The sequence below is a fragment of the Myotis nattereri genome, assembly GCF_964212035.1.
Source record: "Myotis nattereri genome assembly, chromosome: 5".
In the NCBI taxonomy this organism is placed as follows: domain Eukaryota; kingdom Metazoa; phylum Chordata; class Mammalia; order Chiroptera; family Vespertilionidae; genus Myotis; species Myotis nattereri.
In genome coordinates this window covers 29,943,745-29,966,859 of record NC_138080.1, presented here as the reverse complement: position 1 = coordinate 29,966,859, position 23,115 = coordinate 29,943,745, and the positions used below count along the sequence as shown (strand labels likewise).

The window sequence follows — 23,115 nt, the reverse complement described above, 5'->3', positions numbered from 1 at the left end:
CTGCCTCCAAACCACCTTAAGAAGCAGGCAATGTGCTCGCTCCAGCAGCACAGATACTAAATTGGAACGATACAGAGAAGTGTAGCATGGCTCCTGCGCAAGGATGACATGCAAATTCGTGAAGCGTTCCATATTTTAAAAAAGAAGCAGGTAATAAGGGCAAAACCAGACAACAGGGAGCCCTTACTCCACGGATTTGCTGGGTGGATCACTCTCCCAGAGCAGAAGGAAGATGATGGCCCAGTGCTAACATGTACCTCCAATCACAATCCTGGAAAGAAAAGGGAACAAAGCCACAGCAAAGAGACCAGGTGCTAAAAGACAGGAAACGAGCAGAAGTTGAATAGTTCAGTAAATTGGCAAGTGGTTGCGGTGTGCTTTTATCAGTGTACTAGAGGCCCAGTGCACGAATTCGTGCACCTTGAAAGTAACTGTGGGCCTCGAGGCTGTGGTGGGCACAGGGGCGGGTCTTGGCCGATTCTCCACGCCCCCACCCGGCCCCTCCCGCTGCAGCCCCCAGTCCTCTATCTGCTGGCAGCCCTGCTCCTGTTGCCTCTGCTCCCACCTGCTGATGGCACGGAGCAACTGGGGCTGCACCATCCTCTGAAAGCTCAAATGGGTCGGGATCCACATTTTTTTTATAAGAAAATACCAAGTCTTAATTTTGTTTCCTCACAAAGATAGCCCTGCCTGTTGGCTAAGAAGAAAGGATGTACACAGTTCTTATGAGCAAACAAGATTTACCTGCTTCAGAATGCATACAATAATGCCAAATAAGTGATATAAAAAGGGTAATGGTGTAATGCTCTCATCTTCATAGCAATAAATTCAAAATAAAACAAAAACTAAATGAACTAGGCCCTGGCTGGTTTGGCTCGGTGGATAGAGCGTTGGCCTGCGAACTGGAGGGTCCCGGGTTTGATTCCAGTCAAGGGCACATGCTCGGGTTGCGTGCTCGATCCCCAGTAGGGGGCGTTCAGGAGGCAGTCGATCAATGATTCTCTCTCATCATTGATGTTTCTCTCTCTCCCTCCCCCCATTCCCCTCTGAAATCAATAAAAATACATTTTAAAAAAATTTAAATAAAAAGTAAATGAACTAAATTAGTGCTGGACATTCCCACAGGGAAAAAGCGAGAGGACTTTAAATCGACCCGTAGTATTTTTTGTATATGATAAAAAGAATTCCATGAGGCTGAGCCACCTTCACGCCTGTCTCCAGCTCTCCCCACCTGAGGCATACCAGTCTGCCACCCACAGAGCTGGCAGTCAGGAGCTTTTGCTTTAGAATCCATGAGATAAGGGGGAAAGTCTTAGAGGACGAGAAAGCCTGGCTTTGGTGAGGCACCTACGTGCATCTGTGTCGCACATGGAAGGTGACAAAACACTCAGCATTAGTCTTCTGCACAGAAATAGCTAAGAGCTCAAAGGAGTGGAAGGCAACAAGGCGTCCTACTGTGTGGTTGATGGGGTGGCCCAGTAAGCCTGCCTGGATCGGGAACCTGAGCAGAGTCCCGGGCACAGAACCTGGTAGGGTGACCTCCACAGGTCTTGGGCTGCTCCATGACTCATACCCATTTGTCACTGTAGCTGAAGAGAGGAGTCAAGATAGGGCTACCACTGTGAGACTGGGCACTGGTGGGGGGCTGGCCCCCCGGTCAGCAGGCTGCCTCGGTGTGCCCTCCACTTACAAGGGTGCCTTTAAACCGGCGCTGGATCTGCCGTGGAAAATTGTTGCTGGTAGCCGAGCAGGGAAACTGGACTTACTATGCGGGTAGCGTTACGGAAGAGGTTACAGATGGTCTCAAAGAGCTCCAAAAGCTCCTCTGCAGTACCCTCAGACACAGCGATGCCTGCGGTGGGTCTGTGGTTACGACATCCTCACGAGTGTGCTTAGTGAGCAGATGGTCTTTATCCAGAGCTCTATTTTCCACATGCGCCGCTGACCTCCATCACCTCTGCCGAATCCTGTTGGTCAGAACCTGCCACTAGGCCAGCCACTCCTGGGGACTGATTGGCAGGGGCAGGGGTCCTTGAGGAACATCTCGGAGTCTGCCTGCTGCGGTCGTGATGAGTAACAGCACACCAGCCCAGCAGGCTCTGCAATGGGCAGCGCTATTGGATAAGTGCTTGTGTGGGCTACACACTCTGGTACTCTGGTGAGGTGCTTTATGGCCCCAAGGTGGCTCCCCATGCCTTCAACTGACAGACTGAGTAAACTGAGGCTGCACTGAGCTGAACCACCTAAGATAACCCAGGTCAGGAGAGTGGGGCAGACATCATCTCCAGAGCAAGGACAGCTGCCCATCATCTCCTGAAAGATGCTGATTTAGCGCTGCAGCATGGTGGACCTTGCATACTGAAAGGGTAGGTGTGAGTCCAAGTGAAATTCAGTTTCTACCTAGACTTTTTTTTTTTTTAAATATATATTTTTACTGATTTCAGAGAGGGAGAGGGAGATAGAAACATCAATGATGAGAATCATTTATCAGCTGCCTCCTGCATGCCCCCTACTGGGGACTGAGCCCACAATCCAGGCACGTGCCCTTGATCGGAATAGAACCTGGGTCCCTTCGGTCCGTAGGCCGACACTCTATCCACTGAACCAAACCAGCCAGGGCATCGACCTAGTCTTTTTTCTTAAATATATTTTTTATTGATTTCAGAGAGGGAGGAGAGATAGGAACATCAATGATATCAAAAAACAACCCTGCCGAAACCGGTTTGGCTCAGTGGATAGAGCGTCGGCCTGTGGACTGAGAGGTCCCAGGTTCGATTCCGGTCAAGGGCATGTACCTGGGTTGTGGGCATATCCCCAATAGGAGATGTGCAGGAGGCAGCTGATCGATGATTCTCTCTCATCGATGTTTCTAACTCTCTATCTCTCTCCCTTTCTCTCTGTAAAAGATCAATAAAATATATTTAAAAAAAAAAAAAAAAAAAAAAAAAAACCCTGTAGGTTGCTTAGTGTAAAAAAAAAAGACCAAAACTTTTAAGAGAAACTCTAAGCTGCCCTAGAAATTAATGTGGAAAGAAATAAAGAGAGGTTTCCTTCAAATGTCTGAAAATTATAATTAAAAACCAAAAAAAAAAAAAGAAACATCAATGATGGGAATCATTGATCAGCTGCCTCCTGCACGCCCCCTACTGGGGATCGAGCCCACAACCCGGGCACCAGGTGACCCAAGCTGGCTGCCCACAGACAACAGCTGAACGTCAGAATTGGGGCTTTGTTTCCTTTCGGCTCACAGCAGACACGTTTGCAGAGGTGTTACATGCAATGCAATGGAGCTCATGGAGGGGGTCCCACCCCCTCCACCGGACCCCACAGCCAGGTCTTAAGACCCTGCCTCAGCCCTGGCAGTGTCCTGGTAGCAGAAGCCTTGGTCAGCAGCCTCTGCAGGAATACCAGCCCCACCTGCTGGTTCTTCCCTGCACTTGGCCAGGCTGGGGGTGAAGGGTCTACACAGGTGTCCCTCACTTAACCCAACCTGCAGCAGAGATCTCTGAGCTCAGAGTGGCCACCAGCTAGGGACCCATATTTTGTTCAAGCCTGGACCTTAGAGAACTTTCTTAGGAGGTACAAGATCCTGCTCAAGAGCAGCACCTAGTGGCACACGGCAGCACTGCCCCCTGCAACCCCGCTTCAGCCCTAGTCCAGGGCAGTGCTCCTGAGGGTTCCCAAACCAGATGCCCTTGGAAACCAGCAGAGGGAGAGGCCATCAAATGGGCTTCTCCCCACACAGAACAGCAGAGTCTGAGTGGGGGGTGGCTAAGGAGTCCTAGCGCTCTCTGGGGAAAGGGCCGCTGGGCCCATGAGCCTTTTGTGACTACTCCATGTGGTCCCTACCAAGGGATGCTGGCCTGGAGCCCTAACAGTTCAAAAGGCAGCACTGGAGAAAGGAACCAGGCAGGGGCTGGTAGGGCAGGGCCAGGAACTGGGCAGGGGAGGGGCCCCACTGGTGGCGCTGGCCCTTCAGGAACTGTGTGTCATGAGAAACGTGCACCTGGCATTATGAGGGAGAGAAAAGAGGAGATGGCTCCACATTGGGGAGGGCTGCAGGGTAGGTGACGGCTCTTTACTCCTGTCCCCAGCTGCTTGACCCCCAAAGACCTGCCTCACCCAGGAACTTCCTCGGCTTCAAGGAAGAAACAGACTCAGCTTTTGCGGATGTTTCCTTTCCTGCATCTAGGCAACATGCTTAGCCACAATGCCCTCCTACTCCCCATGCTACCGCCAGACTGACACCTCCTCACGGGCTGGGTCATCTCCTCAGCTCTGGCCATGATGCCCAGTTCAGGGTCCAGAGGGCCCCAGCAAGGGACTGGGGAGAACAGTGTTCAGAGGCCTCCTCCACCACTGACCCTGGAGGAGCCACCTCCCATCTCGAGAGGGGGATCGAGCTCACAACCCAGGCACCAGGTGACCCAAAGCCGGCCCAAGCACAGACAATGGCTAAACGTCAGAATCGGGCTTTATTTCCTTTCAGCTCGCAGGAGAGGCCCATATCCAGCAGAGGCCCCTCCGATTCCGAGCCCTGGGGCATGCAGGGGCCCTCAGAAACCCGCCCTGAGGCTGGGTGCGCTTGGATGGGCAGGGAGGGCCTGAAGATGGTGACCAGGCCCTGCTCCATGTACTCTGACTGCCCTGCAGCCCCCTGACCCGGGACATGAAGGCTGCCTCCCTGCCACTGGGCCAGGCATGAAGCATGTGTGTCCACATGGCCAGTCCATCTTGGAGGTAACAACCCCTTGCAGAGTTCAGAGTTCCAGAGATGACACTACCCCAGAAGCGCCACCACCACCCCACCCCCAGTCACCGCTGTTGTGAGAATGAGAGAGAGAGGTGTGCGGGGGATAGGGGAGGCTAAGCCAGGGGAGGCAGGCTGTGCAGAGGCTCCCAGATCAGCATCGTCTTCCTGGGGCAGAGCCGCCCAAGCCCTCCTCTCAGCAGTGAATTCTGGGCCCCAGGAAGCACATCCCACCCCGTCCAGCCTCTTCCCATCTCAGCCCCAGCCCGGGAACGCTCTAGAGCCAGAGAATGGAGACAGAGGGGCCTGGCTCAGGGCTGTGAAGGGGACACCCACCACCAGAACCCCCTGGGCCCACCCCCCCCATGTGGCCCTAGCGGAGGCCACATTCCCCCTCCTGTTGCTTCTCCTGCTCCATGGCGCGTACAAGATCCTGCACAAACCGCATCTCGGAGGCCACCTGCTTGGCCAGAGCCTCGTAGCGGTTCTCAAGGCGGCTGAAGCGGCGCTTGAGCCCGCTGGCCCCTAGCAGGGCACCCTTGGCCTCCTCCTGGGCCTGCCGCTGGAGGGCCTCGGTCTTGTGCAGCTCCTGCCGCAGCCGTCGCAGGTCCTGGCCAATGCTCTCGTTCTCCTCCCTGTACCAGGCCTCCTTCTCCTCATAGATGGCTGTCAGGGCCTCGATGTCCTCATGGAAGAGCCGCCGGCTGTGTTCCAGCCCGCGCAGGCCCTCCTCGGCCGCCGCCACCTCCTCCAGTACCTTGGAGAAGCGCTCGAAGTTGATGTAGGTGTTGTTGGGGGGCATGCTCGAATGGGACTTGATAGTGTACTCCTTGAGGCGGGCTGTCTTCAGGCGCCGACGCTCCGGTTTCCGGCCACTGTCTTCCCTCCGCACATTCCGCCGCCTGATCGCCTGCAGGGGGAGAGAGAACACAGCCTGGAACAGGGGGCAGGTGGCGGGCCACCGAGGGCCACATCCAGCCCTCTGCTTGCTTTTGTAAATAAAGTTTTGTTGGCACACAGACATGCTCATTTGCATGCACATGGTCATGGTGCTTTCCTGATACGAAGGCAGAGCTGAATACTGATGCCAGGGACCACAGAGCAAAACATACAGTGATAGGCCCTTTACAGAAGGCTGCCAACTTTGGCCTAGAGGTGACCCCTTCTGAAAGTTTCTGTGGGAGGGAGCCCTGCTGCGTGCACAGAGGGACCAAGGATGCCAGCGGATGCCTCGGTGAGATGGCTCTGCCACCATTTCAGGGGGCACCTCATCTCCCACTGCCCAGACGACCACTCTGGGGACCCTCCCTGGATGCTGAGGGCTTGTCACGACCCCCATCCCTCAGGGGGAGCAGCCCCCACCTCACCTTGATCCAGGAATGTTCCAGGCTCTGGGAGATGGTCATTCTCCTCCTGGAAAAGCACCCCCCACCCCAGCCCGGGTTAGTCACATGTGTGCCATCTGCACCGTCCTCCCCCCAAGGAGCAGTGAGCCGGGAAGGGTTTTCCAGGCTCTCCCTGCCTCAGTTCTGCTCTCTGCAGCCCGTCCAGGGCTGGCTCAGACACCTGTCCCTGAGGACCCCCAACCCCTAAGTTCACCCTCCAGCCTGGCTGCAAGTCCCTGAAGGCAACAAGAATGGGCAGAATACACAGGGAGGGCCACGGCCACAGAGAACACCTCCCTGTGAATGGAGGCTCTGTGCTGCCAGGACTTGGAGATTTTTTTCCTAAAACAAAAAAGTAGCAACCTGGAATTTCATGTGAAACCCCATTCTTAAAGTTGGCAATGAATTACAGCTTCTTAAGACACAGTGTGGGCCAACCTAAGCCATCCAACCTAAGCTATCTCCAGCCCACAGCAGAAGCCAGTTACGAAGACGTGGTGACCTGGAGAGAGGTCTTCTCGGTCACACCCCCCATGCCAGGGAGACTCGTTTGGCCTTCCCACGGGGCTGCTCCCCGACCCCTCTGCCCGGCCTGTGCTTACTTGGGGTCCTTGACAAGCAGCCGGCGGATGAAGTCCTTGGCCAGCTCGCTGGTGTTGCTAAAGTACTCCTCATCGAAGTCATAGTTCACGGCTGAGATATTGGTCAGGGTCTCCTGCTTGGTCTCCCCCAGGAATGGGGATGCGCCACTCAAACTGGAAGACAAACATGGGGCTCAGTGTCCTGTGTTTGTTCCATCACCAGGCTGCTGCCCGGAGAAGTGCTCACGAAGGGGCCAACAGAGGAAGGCGGACCTTGAGCCCTAACCATCCCACACATGCATTCCCTGGACCTTCCAACCAGGCCCCGCCCCGGCTGCCAACCAGAAGGCAGTAAGCAGTCAATGCCCGGCTAGATAGATGCTAAAACCTGTGAGTGAAATCCTTGTGGAAGCTCCAAGTATCTATGTAGATGCACAATCTCAAAGAATCTGCCCCAGAACATTTAGTGATTCCAGTGGAAAAAACAGTCACTTTCCAAGAGAATCTTGGCTGATGCCACCTAGCACACGGTCAAGGTCGGCATCACTGGTGATGACACACACAGGTGTCACCTGCCTTCCTGACACTCTGCACTGTGTGGGCCACACCACCACCCCTGTGGGGCTCTGGGCAATAGATACTAATTTATGGTACAAAACATATATTTGGTCTTCAGCCTGGTCCTTGGATATATGGCTCCCATAACCCTTGGAATTTCCTAAAACATGATAGGGGGGCAGCAGGAAGTGTCAGGCGGTACTCACAGGATATAGGTGATGACACCAATGCTCCTAGAAGAGAACACACGAGAAGAGGAAGGTCAGCTTAGCTGCGGGGTGCAGCACCCTGACTCCCAGAGTTTCTACAGGGCAGGGGCCCAGAGCCCACATGGGGATGCTATAAGCCCAAGGTTTCTGGGCCAGCTGGGCAGCAGGTCTGTCAGCCCACAGGTCTGTCAGCCCTGCTCCCCTTCTCCTGCCCTGGGGTCTCAGTATTGGCTACTTAAACACCTTTGGCCACACCCTCCTGTCAAGGCTCAAAGGGGCCACAGTGAGGGCAGGGCAAACAGCGCCATGGCCCACAGTCCCTGCAGATCTGGGACCCAGAGTAGGGCCAGCAGGATCAGCAAACTGTTTTTTGTGTTGTTGTTTTTTTATAGAAAAGCAAGCAACAATGTATTGACCACAGCAGAAACACACTGAGGACAGTGAAACAAGGACCATTTCCCCCCAGTTGTAAATTTCACGGAGTCCCTTAGAGATTAGGGGATACGTGCCTGTGGGGAAAGGAGGAGAAGGGAACGGCACAGGTATGCTCCCGGAGGGAGAACGCGCTGGGACCTTCATTTTCAGGGGATTTTAAAGGCTGGGCATTTAGGGGAGGTGTTAGGGGAGAATCAATAGACTATTCATCAGCTTTATGCTGATGTACCAAAATGAGATTTATTCCCTTCATTTGTCTACCCTTTGGTTGTGGTTGGCAAATGGCACTAATTGGATTTCTGTTATCTGTCTCCCTAAATAGGATGACTTAAGCTATTTACCCTCTGGCTGGGGAGGAGAAGTGCAAACCATTTACTCTTAAATGTCCTTGTTTTTTTAAACATATTTTATTGATTTTTTTACAGAGAGGAAGGGAGAGGGATAGAGAGCTAGAAACATCGATGAGAGAGAAACATGGATCAGCTGCCTCCTGCACACCCCCCACTGGGGATGTGCCCGCAACCAAGGTACATGCCCTTGACCAGAATCGAACCTGGGACCCTTCAGTCCGCAGGCCGACGCTTTATCCACTGAGCCAGACCGGTTAGGGCAAATGTCCTTGTTTTAAGGAAGATAGGATTTACTAGGTGGTTGCAAACTGCTATTTATCTGTCTTGGTTTCCCTATTCTGCCTGTCCTGGAATTTTCCTAGCTTCTTATTATTCTATCACATCTTTACATGCTCTTCCTTCTGTGTCCTAATCTTCTTTTCTTATAAGGACACCAGGCGTAATGGTTAGGGCCTACCCTAATGACCTCACTTTATTTCTTTATAGACACTATCTCTAAAGAGGAGATACTGAAGTTTGAATTTCAACATATGAATTTTGGAGGCATACAATTCAGCCTGTAACAGTCACTGAAAACAAGGAAAGCCTGAGAAATTGTCACAGCCAAGAGAAGACTAAAGACACATGACAACTAAATGTCATATGGTACCCTAAGTGGGAGCCTGGGACACTGGACTAAAAGAAAGAACACTGGGTTAAAAATTAGGAAATATGAATAAACAAAGACTTTAATTAATAATAATAATGTGTCAATATTGTGTCCATTAATAACGTATCCATTAATTGTGCAACAAATCATACTAATGCATGTTAATAACAGGAGAAACTGTGTGTGTGATGGGGATTTGGGGTGATTATTTGGGAATTCTGTACTATCTGCTTAATTTTTCTGTAAATCAAAATCTGTTCTAGCCCAGCCGGTGTGCTCAGTGGTTGAGCATCAACCTGTGAACCAGGAGGTCACAGTTTGACTCTGGTCAGGGCATATGTCCAGGTTGCAGTCTCAATCCCCATTGCGGTCGTGCAGGAGGCAGCCAATCAATGCTTCTCTCTCATCATTGATGTTTCTATTTCTCTCTACCTCTCTCTTCCTCTCTGAAATCAATAAAAATATATATTTGTTAAAAACTGTTCTAGCCCTAACCGGTTTGGCTCAGTGGATAGAGTGTCGGCCTGCGGACTGAAGGGTCCCAGGTTCGATTCCAGTCAAGGGCATGTACCTTGGTTGTAGGCACATCCCCAGTGGGGGGCATGCAGGAGGCAGCTGATCGATGTTTCTAGCTCTCTATCCCTCTCCCTTCCTCTCTGTAAAAAAATCAATAAAATATATATTTTTTAAACCTGTTCTAAAAAATAAAGCCTATTAGTTTTAAAAAAAATTAAATATAGTCTCAAGAACATCGTAAAAGAACTGACTTACTGTTACTTTCGCTATAGCCCCAGGATGCTTCACAAAGCAGTCACACAAATGAGTCCTTAGCTAGTGTTCTGGTCTGTTTTTATTGCTTTTGCCTTGCTGCACTCCAATCAGAAATTCCAAGTTATTTTGCACTTTTATGAAATAACTACCAACAATCAAAATTTGTCAATTGCCCATGATGTTCAGATGACAATAATATCCACCACAGGATAATACAACCAAAATATTGGACATTGCCTTTCACTAGTGAAACTTAACACATCATGTCCATCACTGGATAAGACAAGAAAAATACAAACTAAGGGACCTAATTACAGTTAGCAGGACGCATCTGCCCTTGGCTATGCCTGTGTAGTCAGAGCTGCACAGTGCAAAGGTCCAGGTCCGGGTCCTCATCCTCCTCCTCCGCCCTGCTGCACCCGCTCCCCACGGTGGGTTCAGACAGCGCATGTGCAGTGCTTAACAGAGGCCAGGAGCCCAAGAATTAGTCCCTTCTCACCTTAGAAGAAAACTCTCCTAGTTAAGAGAAAGGGGTCATGAGCATACTCTTTCATGAAGAGGACTGGTGTGACTCGCCAAGTCAGGCAGACGCAGGGCTTTAGGGGATGAGGTCCCAGCAGTAGCGCCAAGCAGCATAAGCAGCCTACATGTTTTAAGTTACGCTACCCGTGCCACAGAAACCAAGAAAGTTTTAATGGCCCCGCCAGTCCCCACGTGTAACTGTTTCCCACCACTTACTCACTGTGGTTCCGAACACAGTTGCCGCCGCTGTTCCTGTAATGCCTCTCCAACCCTTTCCCAAACTGTTTTTATAGAGGGTCAGACAGTGAGCATTTCAGGGCACTGTGTATATTTATGGGCCACTAATGGTCTGTCGCATATTTGTCTTTTTTTTTATCCTCACCCGAGGACGAGGACATTGCCCATTGATTTTTAGGGAGAGTGGAGGAGAGAGGGAAAGGCAGACAGAAATATCCATGTGAGAGAAACACGTCGATTGGTTGACTCCTGCACAAGCCCTGACCAGGGCTCGGCCAGGGAGGAGCCTGCAACTGAGGTACGTTCCCTGATCGGAATCGAACCCAGGACCCTTCGGTCCGCAGGCCAACACTCTATCCCTGAGCCAACCCAGCTAGGGCTCTGCTGTTTTTAATGCCCCTTTTTAAAAAACTGAGACCACCACTCCCAGCTCCTAGGCCTGTTCTGGCTGTTGGGCTGCATTTTGCTGAACCCTATTCTAAAGCAATGGTCCCCACAGCACCAAGACCATGGGATGGGCAATGCCCCAGCCTGTAGCTCCTGGGGATGAGCAGAGGGAGATTCCACAAGGAGCGGTCCCAGGTGTGTATGCTGGACTCAGCGCTGGGCAGCTCTGGGTCCCCAAAGCTACCCCTGACTCACCACATGTCCGCCTCCAGACCCAAGGGTTCATAGTTGACAATCTCAGGAGCTGCAGGGACAGGGAAACAGAAGGTACAGGGTCAGGAACTGGTTGCATCTAAGACCACACCGGGCACATAGCCAAGGGCAGTGGTACAGTCCCCCCCACCCCTGAAGGTAACTGGGGGGTCACTCGGGAAAACACCCACAAATGCACAGGCAAGGCCAGCTCTGAGGCAGGAAGGCTGGGACAGTGACAGCACCAACCCAAGGCCTTTTTGTTATTGTTAATCCTCACCTGAGGATATATTTTTCCATTGATTTTTAGAGAGAGTGAAAGGAAGGAGGGAGGGAGGAGGGGGAAGGAAAAAAAGAAAGGGGGGGGGGAGAGAAACATGGATGTGAGAGAGACACGATTGGTTGCCTCCTTCAAGTGTCCCCACCTGGGCCAGGGGATTGAACCTACAACCCAGGTATGTGCCCTTGATCAGGAATCGAACCTGCAACCCTTTGGTACGTGGGTCAATGCTCTAAACACCGGCAGGGCCCAACCTGAGATCTTGAGCTTCCCCTTGCCCAATGCCAGGCACCTGACAGCCGTGAGTCAGGCATCCAGGGACCAGGCCCAACTCACCCTACACTGCTGGAGATCCTTGAATACACCTACCCAAGCCCCAGCCCCTGATGCACAGGCAGGGCCTTACCAACAAATTCTGGGGTGCCAAAGATGTTCTTGAACTCGTTCCCGGCTTCAATCTTGTGAGCGATGCCAAAGTCAATAAGCTTGATGCGTGGGTTGGGCACGTTCTTGTCTAGGAGCATGATGTTTTCGGGCTGGGCGGGGGAAGGGAGAGCAGGGCAGTGGGAGGAGGATCTGCTGCTTCTGCTGGCCTGGCATCTCTGGGAACAGCACCTGGAATTTCCCTAGGCTCCCCCCAACTCCCAGCCCGTGGGGTGTGGGCAGGCTGATGCCACCCTGAGGGTCCAGGCCTGAGCAGGTCCCTCTCCTCAACTCCCAGAGCATCACAGGTCCAGGAGGTGTACATTCTGTGCCCATGAAAGCAGAACCCTCTCTTGAGCCCCCATCCTCACCTGCACCGGGCAGTCAGGCTGGTCCAGAGCTTCCCAGTGGGGCTTACCTTGAGGTCAAAGTGAGCGATGCGCTTGGAGTGTAGGTAGTGGACGCCATCCAGGATCTGCTTAAGGAATTGAGTGGCCTCGTCCTCTGTCAGCGACTCCTTCTCGGCCAAGAAATCAAAGAGCTCCCCACCAGAAACCAGCTCCAGGATGAGCACCACATCGGTCTTGTTCTCAAAGATGTCATGCAGCGTGATGATGTTCGGGTGCCGAATCTCCCGCAGAATGTTCACCTCCCGCTCGATCTCCTCCCGGCTGACCCCCCGCCGGCTGGATGACAGGCGGCGTTTCTTGATGAACTTGGCTGCATACTCCTTCCCAGTGCCCTTCTGCCGGCATTTCCGCACAATGGCAAACTGGCCGCTGCAGGGACAGAGGGGGAAGGGAGGTGATCAGAGCACCGAGAGGGACCTAGGCCCGCCACCATCTCCTGGGGCAGCACTCTCCGAGCTCCTGGCACCACGTAAGTGCAAGTCCCCACTGCGTCCAAGATGTACCCAGGAGGTATGCTGCTATGGGAGTGCAAAGCGCACAAGACACAATGGCTGCCTGGCATTTTTGCAACAGGGAAAAAAATAAAAACAGCTCAATGTATACCAAGAGGGAACTGAAATCCATCATGGAAATAAATCCAGTGCAATCTTACACCATCATGAAAAAGAATGAAGGCAACTCTTTAAGCTCAGTGAAAAAAAGCCACCTGCAAAATGACACACAGAATGAGACCTTTTTGTTTAAAAATGGTATGTATTATCCATACATACAGATATATTTATGTACGTATATGCAGAAAATAAGGTCTGAAAGACACACACCAAGCTGTTAACAACAGCCATCTCTGAGGACTGGGATTGAGGAAATAAGGGCAGCAAAAAGGGTTTCTTATTTATCTGATAAAATTCCATACTGAGCCCTGGCTGGTTTGGTTCAGTGGATAGAGCGTCGGCCTGCGGACTGAAGGGTCCCAGATTCGATTCTTGTCAAGGGCATGTACCTTGGTTGCGGGCACATACCCAGTAGGGAGTGTGTAGGAGGCAGCTGATCAATGTTTCTCTCTCATCGATGTTCCTAACTCTCTATCCCTTCCCCTTTCTCTCTGTAAAAAACCAGTAAAATATATATATTTTTTAAATTCCATACTGACTCGACTTTTTATAGGATATTTCATTTTTTTTAAAAAATATATTTTATTGATTTTTTACAGAGAGGAAGGGAGAGAGAGAGTTAGAAACGTCGATGAGAGAGAAACATCGATCAGCTGCCTCCTGCACATCTCCTACTGGGGAAGTGCCCGCAACCCAGGTACATGCCCTTGACCGGAATCGAACCTGGGACCTTTCAGTCCACAAGCCGACGCTCTATCCACTGAGCCAAACCGGTTTTGGCGATATTTCATTATTTTAAAAAACTAAGAAAAAAGAAAGAGCTAATGACTTCAAGAGAGCTTCTTATTCAATAGGCAGAGTGAAAGAAATGCACACATTTTCTTGTTTTTTGTTGATTTTAGAGAAAAAGGGGAAGGGAGAGAGAGACTGATTTGTTGTTCTACTCATTTATGCATTCTTTGATTGATTCTTGTATGTGCCCCGACCGGGGATCCAACCTGCAGCCTTGGAGTATTGGATGACACTAACCAACTGAGCTACCTGGCCAGGGTCAAAAATGCACACAACTTTCAAAACAAGAGAAGAGTGAGAATGTTGAGAAATTAGAACGTTCACACACAGCTGGTAGGAATGCAAAATAGGGCAGCTGCTGTGGAAAAGTCTGGTGGTTCCTCAAATGGTTAACATAGAATTACCATCTGACCTAGCAATTTCACGCCTAGGTATGTATGTATCTAAGAGAAATGAAAACGTGTGTCCACACAAAAACCTGCACATAAATGTTCATAGCAGCATGATTCCCAACAGCCAAAACATGGAAACAACACATGTTTCTGTCCATCAACACATGAACAGATGTGGTCCATCCACACAGGGGAACATTACGTGACCATGAAAAGGAGTGAAGCACTGACACTCGCTACGATGTGGACGGACCCTGAAATCATGCCGCTCAGTGAGAAAAGCCAGACACAAAAGGCCGCACAGTGTGTGATTCTATGTATGCGAAATGTGAACAGGCAGATTCAGAGACAGAACTGGGTTAGTGGTTGTCAGGGTGTGGGGAAAGGGGATGGGGTGGCTGCTAATGGGGAGAGGAAATGTTCTAAAAATAGTGATGATGGTTGCAGAACACTGTGAATACACTAAAGATCATGAAATTATGCATTTTAAATGAGTAACTGTATGCTATGTTAATTATATCTGAAGATAGCTGTTATTTATTAATCCTCACACGAGTATATTTTCCCACTGATTTTTAGAGAGAGTGGAAGGAAGGGGGAGAGAGAGAACATCGATGTGAGAGACACATGGACTGGTTGCCTCCACACACACCCCGACCAGGGCTGGGGATCGAGCCTGCAGCCAAGGTACATACCCTTGACCAGAATCGAACCTGGGACCCTTCAATCCACACCAATGTTCTATCCACTGAACCAAATTGGCTAGGGCAAGATAGCTGTTATTTAAGAGAGATAAATTCTATGTACTGCACTCCAGAGAGCTATCAAATGTCCAAACTATTTTTTTCTTCAATATCTTTTGCCCGCAACAAAATACCGGCTCTTCCACAAAATACCGACTTCTGCGCATGGGCCACGAAGTTTCAATCGCACTGTACATGCGTGCCCCCACGTGGTATTTTGTGGAAGAGCCACACTCAAGGGGCCAAAGAGCCGCATGTGGCTTGCCAGCCATGGTTTGCCGACCACGGTCCTAGCAGGTTTGACTCAGTGGATAGAGCGTCGGCCTGCGAACTGAAAGGTCCCGGGTTCGATTCTGGTCAAGGGCACATGCCCGGGTTGTGGGCTCGATCCCCAGTGGGGGACTTGCAGGAGGCAGTCAATCCATGATTCTCTCTCATCATGGATGTTTCTCTCTCTCTCTCCCTCTTCCTTCCTCTCTGAAATCAATAAAAATATATTTTAAAAATAAAAATAAATAAATAAAATAAAAAATAAAAAGGTGGGGCAAGTTCAAGATGGACAAAATTATTTCCAATCATGGTAAGCCGAATAACAACCCCTCCAAAGATGTCTGATCCAGGGAACCTATGAATGTGTCCTCACATTGCAAAAAAAACTTTGCAGGTGGAATTAAGTTAAGAACCCTGAGATGAAATAATCCTGGATTACCAGGGGGTGCCCAGTGTCATCACAGGGTCCACATAAGAGGGCGACAAGAGGGTCAGAGGAATGGAAGAAGCTACACTGCTGGCTGTGAAGATGGAGGGCGAGGCCTCCAGCCCAGGATGCGATGCCTCTACAAAAGGCCAGAAACAATTCTCCCCGGAGCCTCCAGAGAAACCAATCCTGCAGATCCATTTCAGCTCCTTTAAAAAAAAATATATATATATATATTTTTTTTAAATTGATTTCAAAGAGGAAGGGAGAGGGAGAGAAACATCAATGCTGAGAAAGAACCATCGATCAGCCACCTCCTGCAAGCCCCCCACTGGGGATTTAAGCTGGCAACCCAGGCTGAGCCACACCACTTTCTCTTTTTATTCTGGGCCAGCTTTACCTTGAGGCTTGGCTCCAGCTCTTAGGCCTCCGTGGCTGAAAGTAGGTTTCTGGCCTTTGCTTACATTGTTGCGAATCTGCTGGCTGAAGTCCAGCGGTATTTGTTACAATGTTTCTTAAACTGCCTGCTCAGAGGTCTGCAGCCGCAGGCGGGAACGGAACATTAGTTTCCTCCAAGGATCCTCCGTCACTGAGGCAAGCAAGCCTCATGTTAGTTTCAAGCTGCCTGGCTGCCTGCCGCCATCTTGGCTGACAGTTAATTTGCATATCTCACTGATTAGCCAATGAAAAGGGTAGCGGTCGTACGCCAATTACCATGTTTCACTTTTATTAGTGTAGATAAAGCTCTTGCTGGCGCCAATCGCACGCGTGTGTTTTGATCTGTCATTGTCAATCATGAATTTGGTTGACACTTCTATTATAGAGAAAGGGCAAAGAGTGATATTAAAATACTTCTTCTAATTAAATTCCTTTCAATGTGCACGAATTTGTGCACCAGGCCACTAGTTTTCAAATACAAAGATACTTTTCCTTTAACTTTATCCCAAAATGAACTAACAAATAAAGACAACTAAGACAGAGCTCATGGAAATAGATAAAGAAGATGCTATGGGCTGACTTGTGTCCCCCCAAAATCCATGTGAAGCTCCAATATTCAGCACCTTGGATGTGACTCTTTGGAGATGGGGCCTTTTAAAGAGGTAATTAAATGAAAATGAAGTCACTGGGATAAGTTCTAATCCAATATGACTGGTCTTTTTATAAGAAGAGATTAGGGGGAAAAAAGAAGAGATTAGGAAACAGACACACATAGGGAGAAGACAGCCATCTACAAGACAAGAGGACAGCCCTGGCCAGATGGCTAAGTTAGTTGAAGTGTCGTCCCATACACAAGATTGTGAGTTCGATCCCCAGTCGGAGGATGTATGAAAGGCAACCAAAGGATCTTTCTCTCTCACAGCGAGGTTTCTCATTCTCTCTCCCTCCCTCTCTCTCTAGAAATCAATAAAAACATACCCTTGGGTGAGAATTAACAAAACAAAAAAAAGAAAAGACAAGAGGACAGACCTCAGAGGGAACCAACCCTGATGACATCTTGATCTCGGACTTCTAGCCTCCAGAACTGGGAGATAATGAATCTGTTGTTTCAGTCACCCAGTCTGTGGCACTTTGCAATGGATGTCTGAGCTAATACAAATGCACACACCACTCCATGACATGAAAGCCAGGGTAGAAGTCCACAGACTCATCAACACACAAATTAATTTACTTCCTGAGATGGTCGATGTGAACTTGAATTAGAAAGAAAGAACGAACACACACACACACGAAACAAGTTCCCAGTTAATTCAGCCCCATGACTCCTGGGACAGGAAAATGTGGGATTGCTTTACTTGTAATCCCTCTCACCACAGTGATTCCTGCAGCTAATTCCCCAAAGACAGTAAATAACTAGACTAGGGAAAGACCTACATCTACTCCAACCTGAATTCCAGTATAATTTCCACCTCTGAAACAGACAGCGTATCACGGTGGCCAACTTCAGAGGCAGAAAGTGAACATGTGAAGGAGGATGGTGTTTGGGGCATAAGGACACACTCATTTCCCAACCCACAGGGTTCCTTTCAATGTGCACGCATTTGTGCACCAGGCCACTAGTTTTATCTTCATTTCGGCATCTAATGGGTCCATTACCAGGACATGGGGGTGGAGCTGGCTAATGAGTAGGTGGAAGCCAGATGCCCATCTCTGGTTCCAGCACACCTGGCGGCTTTGGAGCCAGCGAGGCTTGGTCGCAAGATCTGAATCCTACTTGGCCATTTACAGTCTGTGTGGCCTTGGGCAAGCTGCTTCCCTTCTCTCAGTCCCAGTTTAATAAAATAGGAATAATGGCCCTCGCTGGTTTCACTCGGTGGATAGAGCATCGGCCTGCAGACTGAAGGGTCCCAGGTTCAATTCCAGTCAAGGGCACATGCCCAGGTTGCAGGCTCAATCCCCCATAGGGGGAGTGCAGGAGGCAGCCAATCAATGAGTCTCTCTCATTATTGATGTTTCTATCTTTCTCCCTCCCCCTTCCTCTCTGAAATCAATTAAAAAATATTTTAAAAAAATAAAATAGGAATAATGGCGCCTGATTCTTCGGTCCTTTAGTAGATGAATGGAAATAACATAAAGATAGAACTCTGCCCTAGCTGGTTTGGCTCAGTGGATAGCGATTTGGCCAGTCAATGATTCTCTCTCATCATTGATGTTTCTATCTCTCTCCCTCTCCCTTCCTCTCTGAAATCAATTTTTTTAAAAAAAAGATAGAACTCAGATGTCCAAAGGACATCTACAATTTATACAAGTTGCAACATGGTATGCAGTGATATGTGTCATTAATCCTTCACTTCATTTATCTCTGATAATGTTCTGGACCATTACATGGAGTGATGCTGTCCAAGGTAGCAGCCACTGGCCACAGCAGCTATCAGGCCCATCCAAATTGAAATGTGCTGTGATCATACAGTACACAATAGATTTCAAAGGCTTCATATAAAAAAAAAAAAAAGTGAGCCCAGCTGGTGTTGCTCAGTGCTTGAGTATCATCCTATGAATCAGGAGGTCACGGTTCAATTCCCAGTCAGGGCACATGCCTGGGTTGCCAGCTCGATCCCCAGTTAGGGGTATGCAGGAGGCAGCTGATCAATGACTCTCTCTCATCACTGATGTTTCTATCTCCCTCCCTCTCCCTTCCCCTCTGAAATCAATAAAAATATTTATTTTTTTAAAGTGATAAAATTTTTCACTAATAATTTTATAGCAATTACAAGCAAAATGCTAATTACATTCAACCAGGTTAAATAAAGTATGTTGTTATAATTATTTTTAAAATTTTTTAAATATATTTCTTTATTGATTTCAGAGAGGAAGGGAAAGGGAGAGAGATAGAAACATCAATGATGACAGAGAATCATTGATTGGCTGCCTCCTGCACGCTCCCTACTGGGGATCGATCCCACAACCCGGGCATGTGCCCTTGGCTGGAATCGTACTGGGACCCTTCAGTCTGCAAGCCAACACTCTACCCACTGAACCAAACAGGCTAGGGCATAAAATTATTAAAACTGACACAGCTTTAAAATTTTTGATTAAATTGCAATAAATTTCCTAGGTGGCTCACATTATATAAGTTGCCTAGCTCTTTTGTTGGTTTTTCATTGACTTTTAGAGAGAGGGGAATGGGGGCAGGGAGAGACATCAATGTTAGAAAGAAAAATCAATCATTTGCCTCCTACACACACCCCAACCGAGGCCAAGGAATGAACCTGAAACCTAGGTATGTGCCCTGACTAGGAACTGATTGCGAGACCTTTTGGTGTACAGGATGATGCTCCAACCAACTGAGCCACACTAACCAGGGCTGCCTGGCTCTTTTAATGGCTGCACAATATTCCACCCACCGATGCAAGGTGCTGTGATGGCCACTGAAGAGGCTTCCCATCTTTTGCTCATATAAAATCTTTATAGTTGCCCTAGCCGGCTTGGTTCATTGGATAGAGCATCAGCCTGTGGACTGAAGGGTCCCAGGTTCGATTCCAGCCAAGGGCACATGCCTGGGTTTCAGGCTCGATCCCCAGTGTGGGGTGTGCAGGAGGCAGCCGATCAATGACTCTCTCTCATCATTGATGTTTCTATCTCTCTCTCCTTCTCCCTTTCTCTCTGAAATCAACAAAGAAATATATTTTAAAAATAAAATAAAAATAAAAATCTTTATAGCAATTATTCCTGTTTCTAGGTCATTGGGCCATGTATGTATATATTCCCACTGAATTAATTCAGCAGAATCAGTGAGTTAAAGGGAATATACATATGACATCTTGCTGATTTTTGCCAAACTACCCTCAGCAGGAGATCCTCATACATTTTCTTTTTTTAAAAATATATTTTATTGATTTTTTACAGAGAGGAAGGGAGAGGGATAGAGGATTAGAAACATCGATGGGAGAGAAACATCGATCAGCTGCCTCCTGCACACCCCCTACTGGGGATGTGCCTGCAACCAAGGTACATGCCCTTGACCGGAATCGACCCCGGGACCCTTCAGTCCAAAGGCCGACGCTCTATGCACTGAGCCAAACCAGTTAGGGCTCCTCATACATTTTCAACAACAAAGTTTGAGATTGGGAGGCAGGGGAGGGAGAGATTTCATTGGCTACCACTCAAAACAGAGGAAATTCCTAAAGGAGAGACTTCAGAATCCCAAAGGAGCCTGCAAAGGCCTGATGCAGGGCTCGCTCAGTTATTTACATTCCCTTCTGGTGACATCATGGGGCCTTGGCCAGCAGCAAACTCACCAAATAAGGTTTCAGGCTGGGCATGGGGGGTTGGGGGGTGGTGCCTGGCTGGTCTGGGGCAAGTGGGGGAACAAGTTCCCAAGGGACGCTCCAAGGCCCAGCCAGGCAGGAAATCAGCTGCCAGGCTGGCAAGGGAAACCTCCTCTCTCCCATAAGAATGCTATACAATTGGCAGGAGACTGGGCCCAGGCAGGAGGCCTTCCCTGGAAATGCCAAGAGCTGGGAGACTCAAGCGCTCCCCATAAGAGAGGATTAAAGAGAGGGACAGACCTCTACCAACTAAACCTGCTAATGCCTACATATGCCAGGCATTGTGTTAGGTGCCACAGGTACTCAATTATGTTTCTTCCCAAAGGAAACGCACAAAGGATGTCGGAGCAAGGACTCGCAGCCAGGATGTCTGATTCCAGAGCCCAAACGCATTCCACCGGCACATGAACTTGGCTCGCTTCTTGGAGAGTAGGATACAGGACATAAGGGGACACACTGTCCAGAAAACCCCGAAGTGCCTTTCTCCTACCCGGGAGCCTTGTCAGAGGGGCCTGCTCACCTGCCCAGCTCCTCCCCCATCTCATAATGGTCTTCCACATCTTCCTGCCTGAATGTGGACATGGTCGCCGGTCTGCCTTCCAGCAGCTTCCGCTCCAGTGAAAGCCCGGTCACTGCAGCCTGCGGACAGGACCTCGGGAAGTCTCCTACCAGTGACCCTGGAGGAGACGGGGCAATAGGGAAGAAAGAGTGAGATGCTAGCCATTATTCCTGGCAAACAGCGCAACCTGCTCACCAGCCATAGGTTTCACCTCACTCCACGCTGAAGTTTCAGGGTTTCTGGGAAGGGCACTTGCATGTGTCATCTCATTTTGACACCAAACAACCCAAAAGGTCGCCGAGTCCGTCAGCCCCCCGTGCCACCTTGCTCCCATCACTCCCACCAGCCATATATATACCTCCTTAGCACTGCCCTAGCCTTTCTCTGCCTCACACTCCTAGGCTTCTCCCAGAGCCCCACACATTCCTAAAAGCTCCCCCACATACGCCACAGCCCCAAACCCTGCCCTCCCTGACTCCCTGCCCAACTTCCTAGGTCTTCTAGCCTCAGCAGGCTCCCATCCTTCCTGCCCATCAGCAACCCCAACTCCTCTTCGTCCTTACCCATTCCCCCCACACCTCAGCTAGTCTCTTAGACCCTCCTCGGCGGTGTGCTCCCCAAGTCTTGAATTCCCCAGGAAATGGGCAATGGCTTCCGAGCTCTTGCAAGCCTCCGACCCATTCTTGCCTGCCCCTGACTTTCACCGTCCTAGCAAGACTAACCTCCTCCCTCTCCTCAAAGGCACTCCTCCTGGTATTAAAGGCCTCCACCCCCATCTCCTTCACCCCAAACGGGACCCGCAAAGGGTCAATCTGTCTTCTCCATTGTCCTTCGCCCCCAACCAACGCATAAGCTCCAAGGCAGACGCTGATAGCCCCTTCATAGATAGCTCCAGGGGTCCCAACCCATAATGTCTCTGCTCAAGCTACCCCGAGGCCGCCACGCCCCTCGCAGGCCCGGGCCCAGACCCTGTTCCGCTCTCCAAACACCGTCCCCAGACCCCCCGCCCCCCCACCCCCAGTGTTCTCCATACCCGCAGACCGCGAACAGAATCCGCTCTTCACCTCCCACAGCTCCGCGCCCCGCCGGTCCCTTCGCCGCGCTGATCCTTGTAACTCGCTGACCCGCGCTGACGTCACCGCGTCTGCCAGTGCCCGGCCCTGGGGAGAGGAATCCACCGCCCATTGGTCAGCGCGCCCGCCACTCGTGACGCCCCGCCCTCTGCTGCCTTCCCGGCCGAGGCCCTCTGGCGTCCGGCTATCCACACCCGGATGCCACCCCGCCATTGGCCTACAGTCTTGCCTTCATGCAGCTGATTGGCCGTAATGAACGCCGGTCAAATTTATGCTCTCCTCTGACGGGGGTTCTGAAGCTGGGAGGCGGGTTGCTGAAGTCCTGCATCCCTCTTCCGGCCTTTCTTGGGGCACAAGATACGCGAATCCAAGGCCTAGTTCCGGCAATGGCAGCTCCTGGGGTGGACTCCGGGGCTGCTCTAGTCCGTGAGTGGCAGTAAAATGTTACCCACATTCCAAATGCTTGAGGATTCTTCTGTGACCCCTGTTTGTCTCAAGATACTAGCATTTACTGAGCCTTAGTATGTCCCAATCAGCAAACCGAGGTAAAATTTCTCCCTTTCTACAGTCAGGGAAACTGACACCCAGAGAAGTTAGGTAACCCAACCAAAAGGCGGTAAATGGCATGGCTGAAATTCATTCCCAGATAGACCTGAACCCCAAAGCAATGCTGATCCACCTCAGATGCCATCAAACACAAGATCCTATATCTTGTGGCCTTTCCCGGCTGCCCTAACATCTTGCCATTCTCCCTTTGTTCACTCCAACCCCATCTGCCTTCCTTCTGACCTCAAACATTTCATTCCTACCCTGGATCTTGACATGAGCTGCTGCTGCTGCCCGGAGAGCGCCTTCCTCCATTCTTGTCTACCTCCTATGCACACTTAAGCACAGTGAAAGCAGCACCTTCTCCCATACCCAGTTTCCCCCTATTTACATCTTCCATGCATAGAATACTCTTCTCACAACTAATGAACCAATCTTGATACATTTTTATTAAGCAAAGTCCACACTTAATTCAGATTCCTGGTTTTCCGTCCTTTTTCTGTCCCATGATCCCACATGATTTAATTGCCTCATCTCCTTAGGCTCTTGGCTATGACAGTTTTCTCACTTCCCTGATTTTGTTCTTTTGTTAATCCTCACCCAAGGATAATCTTTCCATTGATTTTTTTTTTTTAAGAGAGTGGAAGGGAAGGAGGTGGGGAGGGGGAGAGACATCAATGTGAGACATATTGATTGGTTACCTCTTGAACGACTGGGGCCAGGATGGAACCTGCAAC

At 50.0% G+C, this 23,115-nt stretch overlaps 1 protein-coding gene across 3 annotated transcripts; it reads right to left on the bottom strand.

Moving 5' to 3' along the window:
- Positions 1-4,456: 4,456 nt before the first annotated feature.
- Positions 4,457-21,905, bottom strand: DAPK3 (death associated protein kinase 3). Of its 3 annotated transcripts, XM_081093034.1 has the most exons (10): positions 21,793-21,899; positions 20,721-20,877; positions 12,208-12,568; positions 11,773-11,902; positions 11,090-11,138; positions 7,481-7,507; positions 6,738-6,890; positions 6,118-6,163; positions 5,338-5,660; positions 4,457-5,183 (listed from the first exon to the last, which is right to left on the bottom strand). In XM_081093034.1, the coding sequence occupies exons 2-10, from the start codon at positions 20,780-20,782 to the stop codon at positions 5,006-5,008; spliced, it is 1,329 nt and encodes a 442-aa protein (XP_080949160.1). In that variant the 5' UTR covers positions 20,783-20,877; positions 21,793-21,899; the 3' UTR covers positions 4,457-5,005. The 3 variants fall into 3 exon arrangements, with proteins under 3 accessions (XP_080949160.1, XP_080949159.1, XP_080949158.1); XM_081093033.1 differs by having other exon boundaries at positions 4,457-5,660; positions 21,824-21,905; XM_081093032.1 differs by having other exon boundaries at positions 4,457-5,660.
- Positions 21,906-23,115: the final 1,210 nt, after the last annotated feature.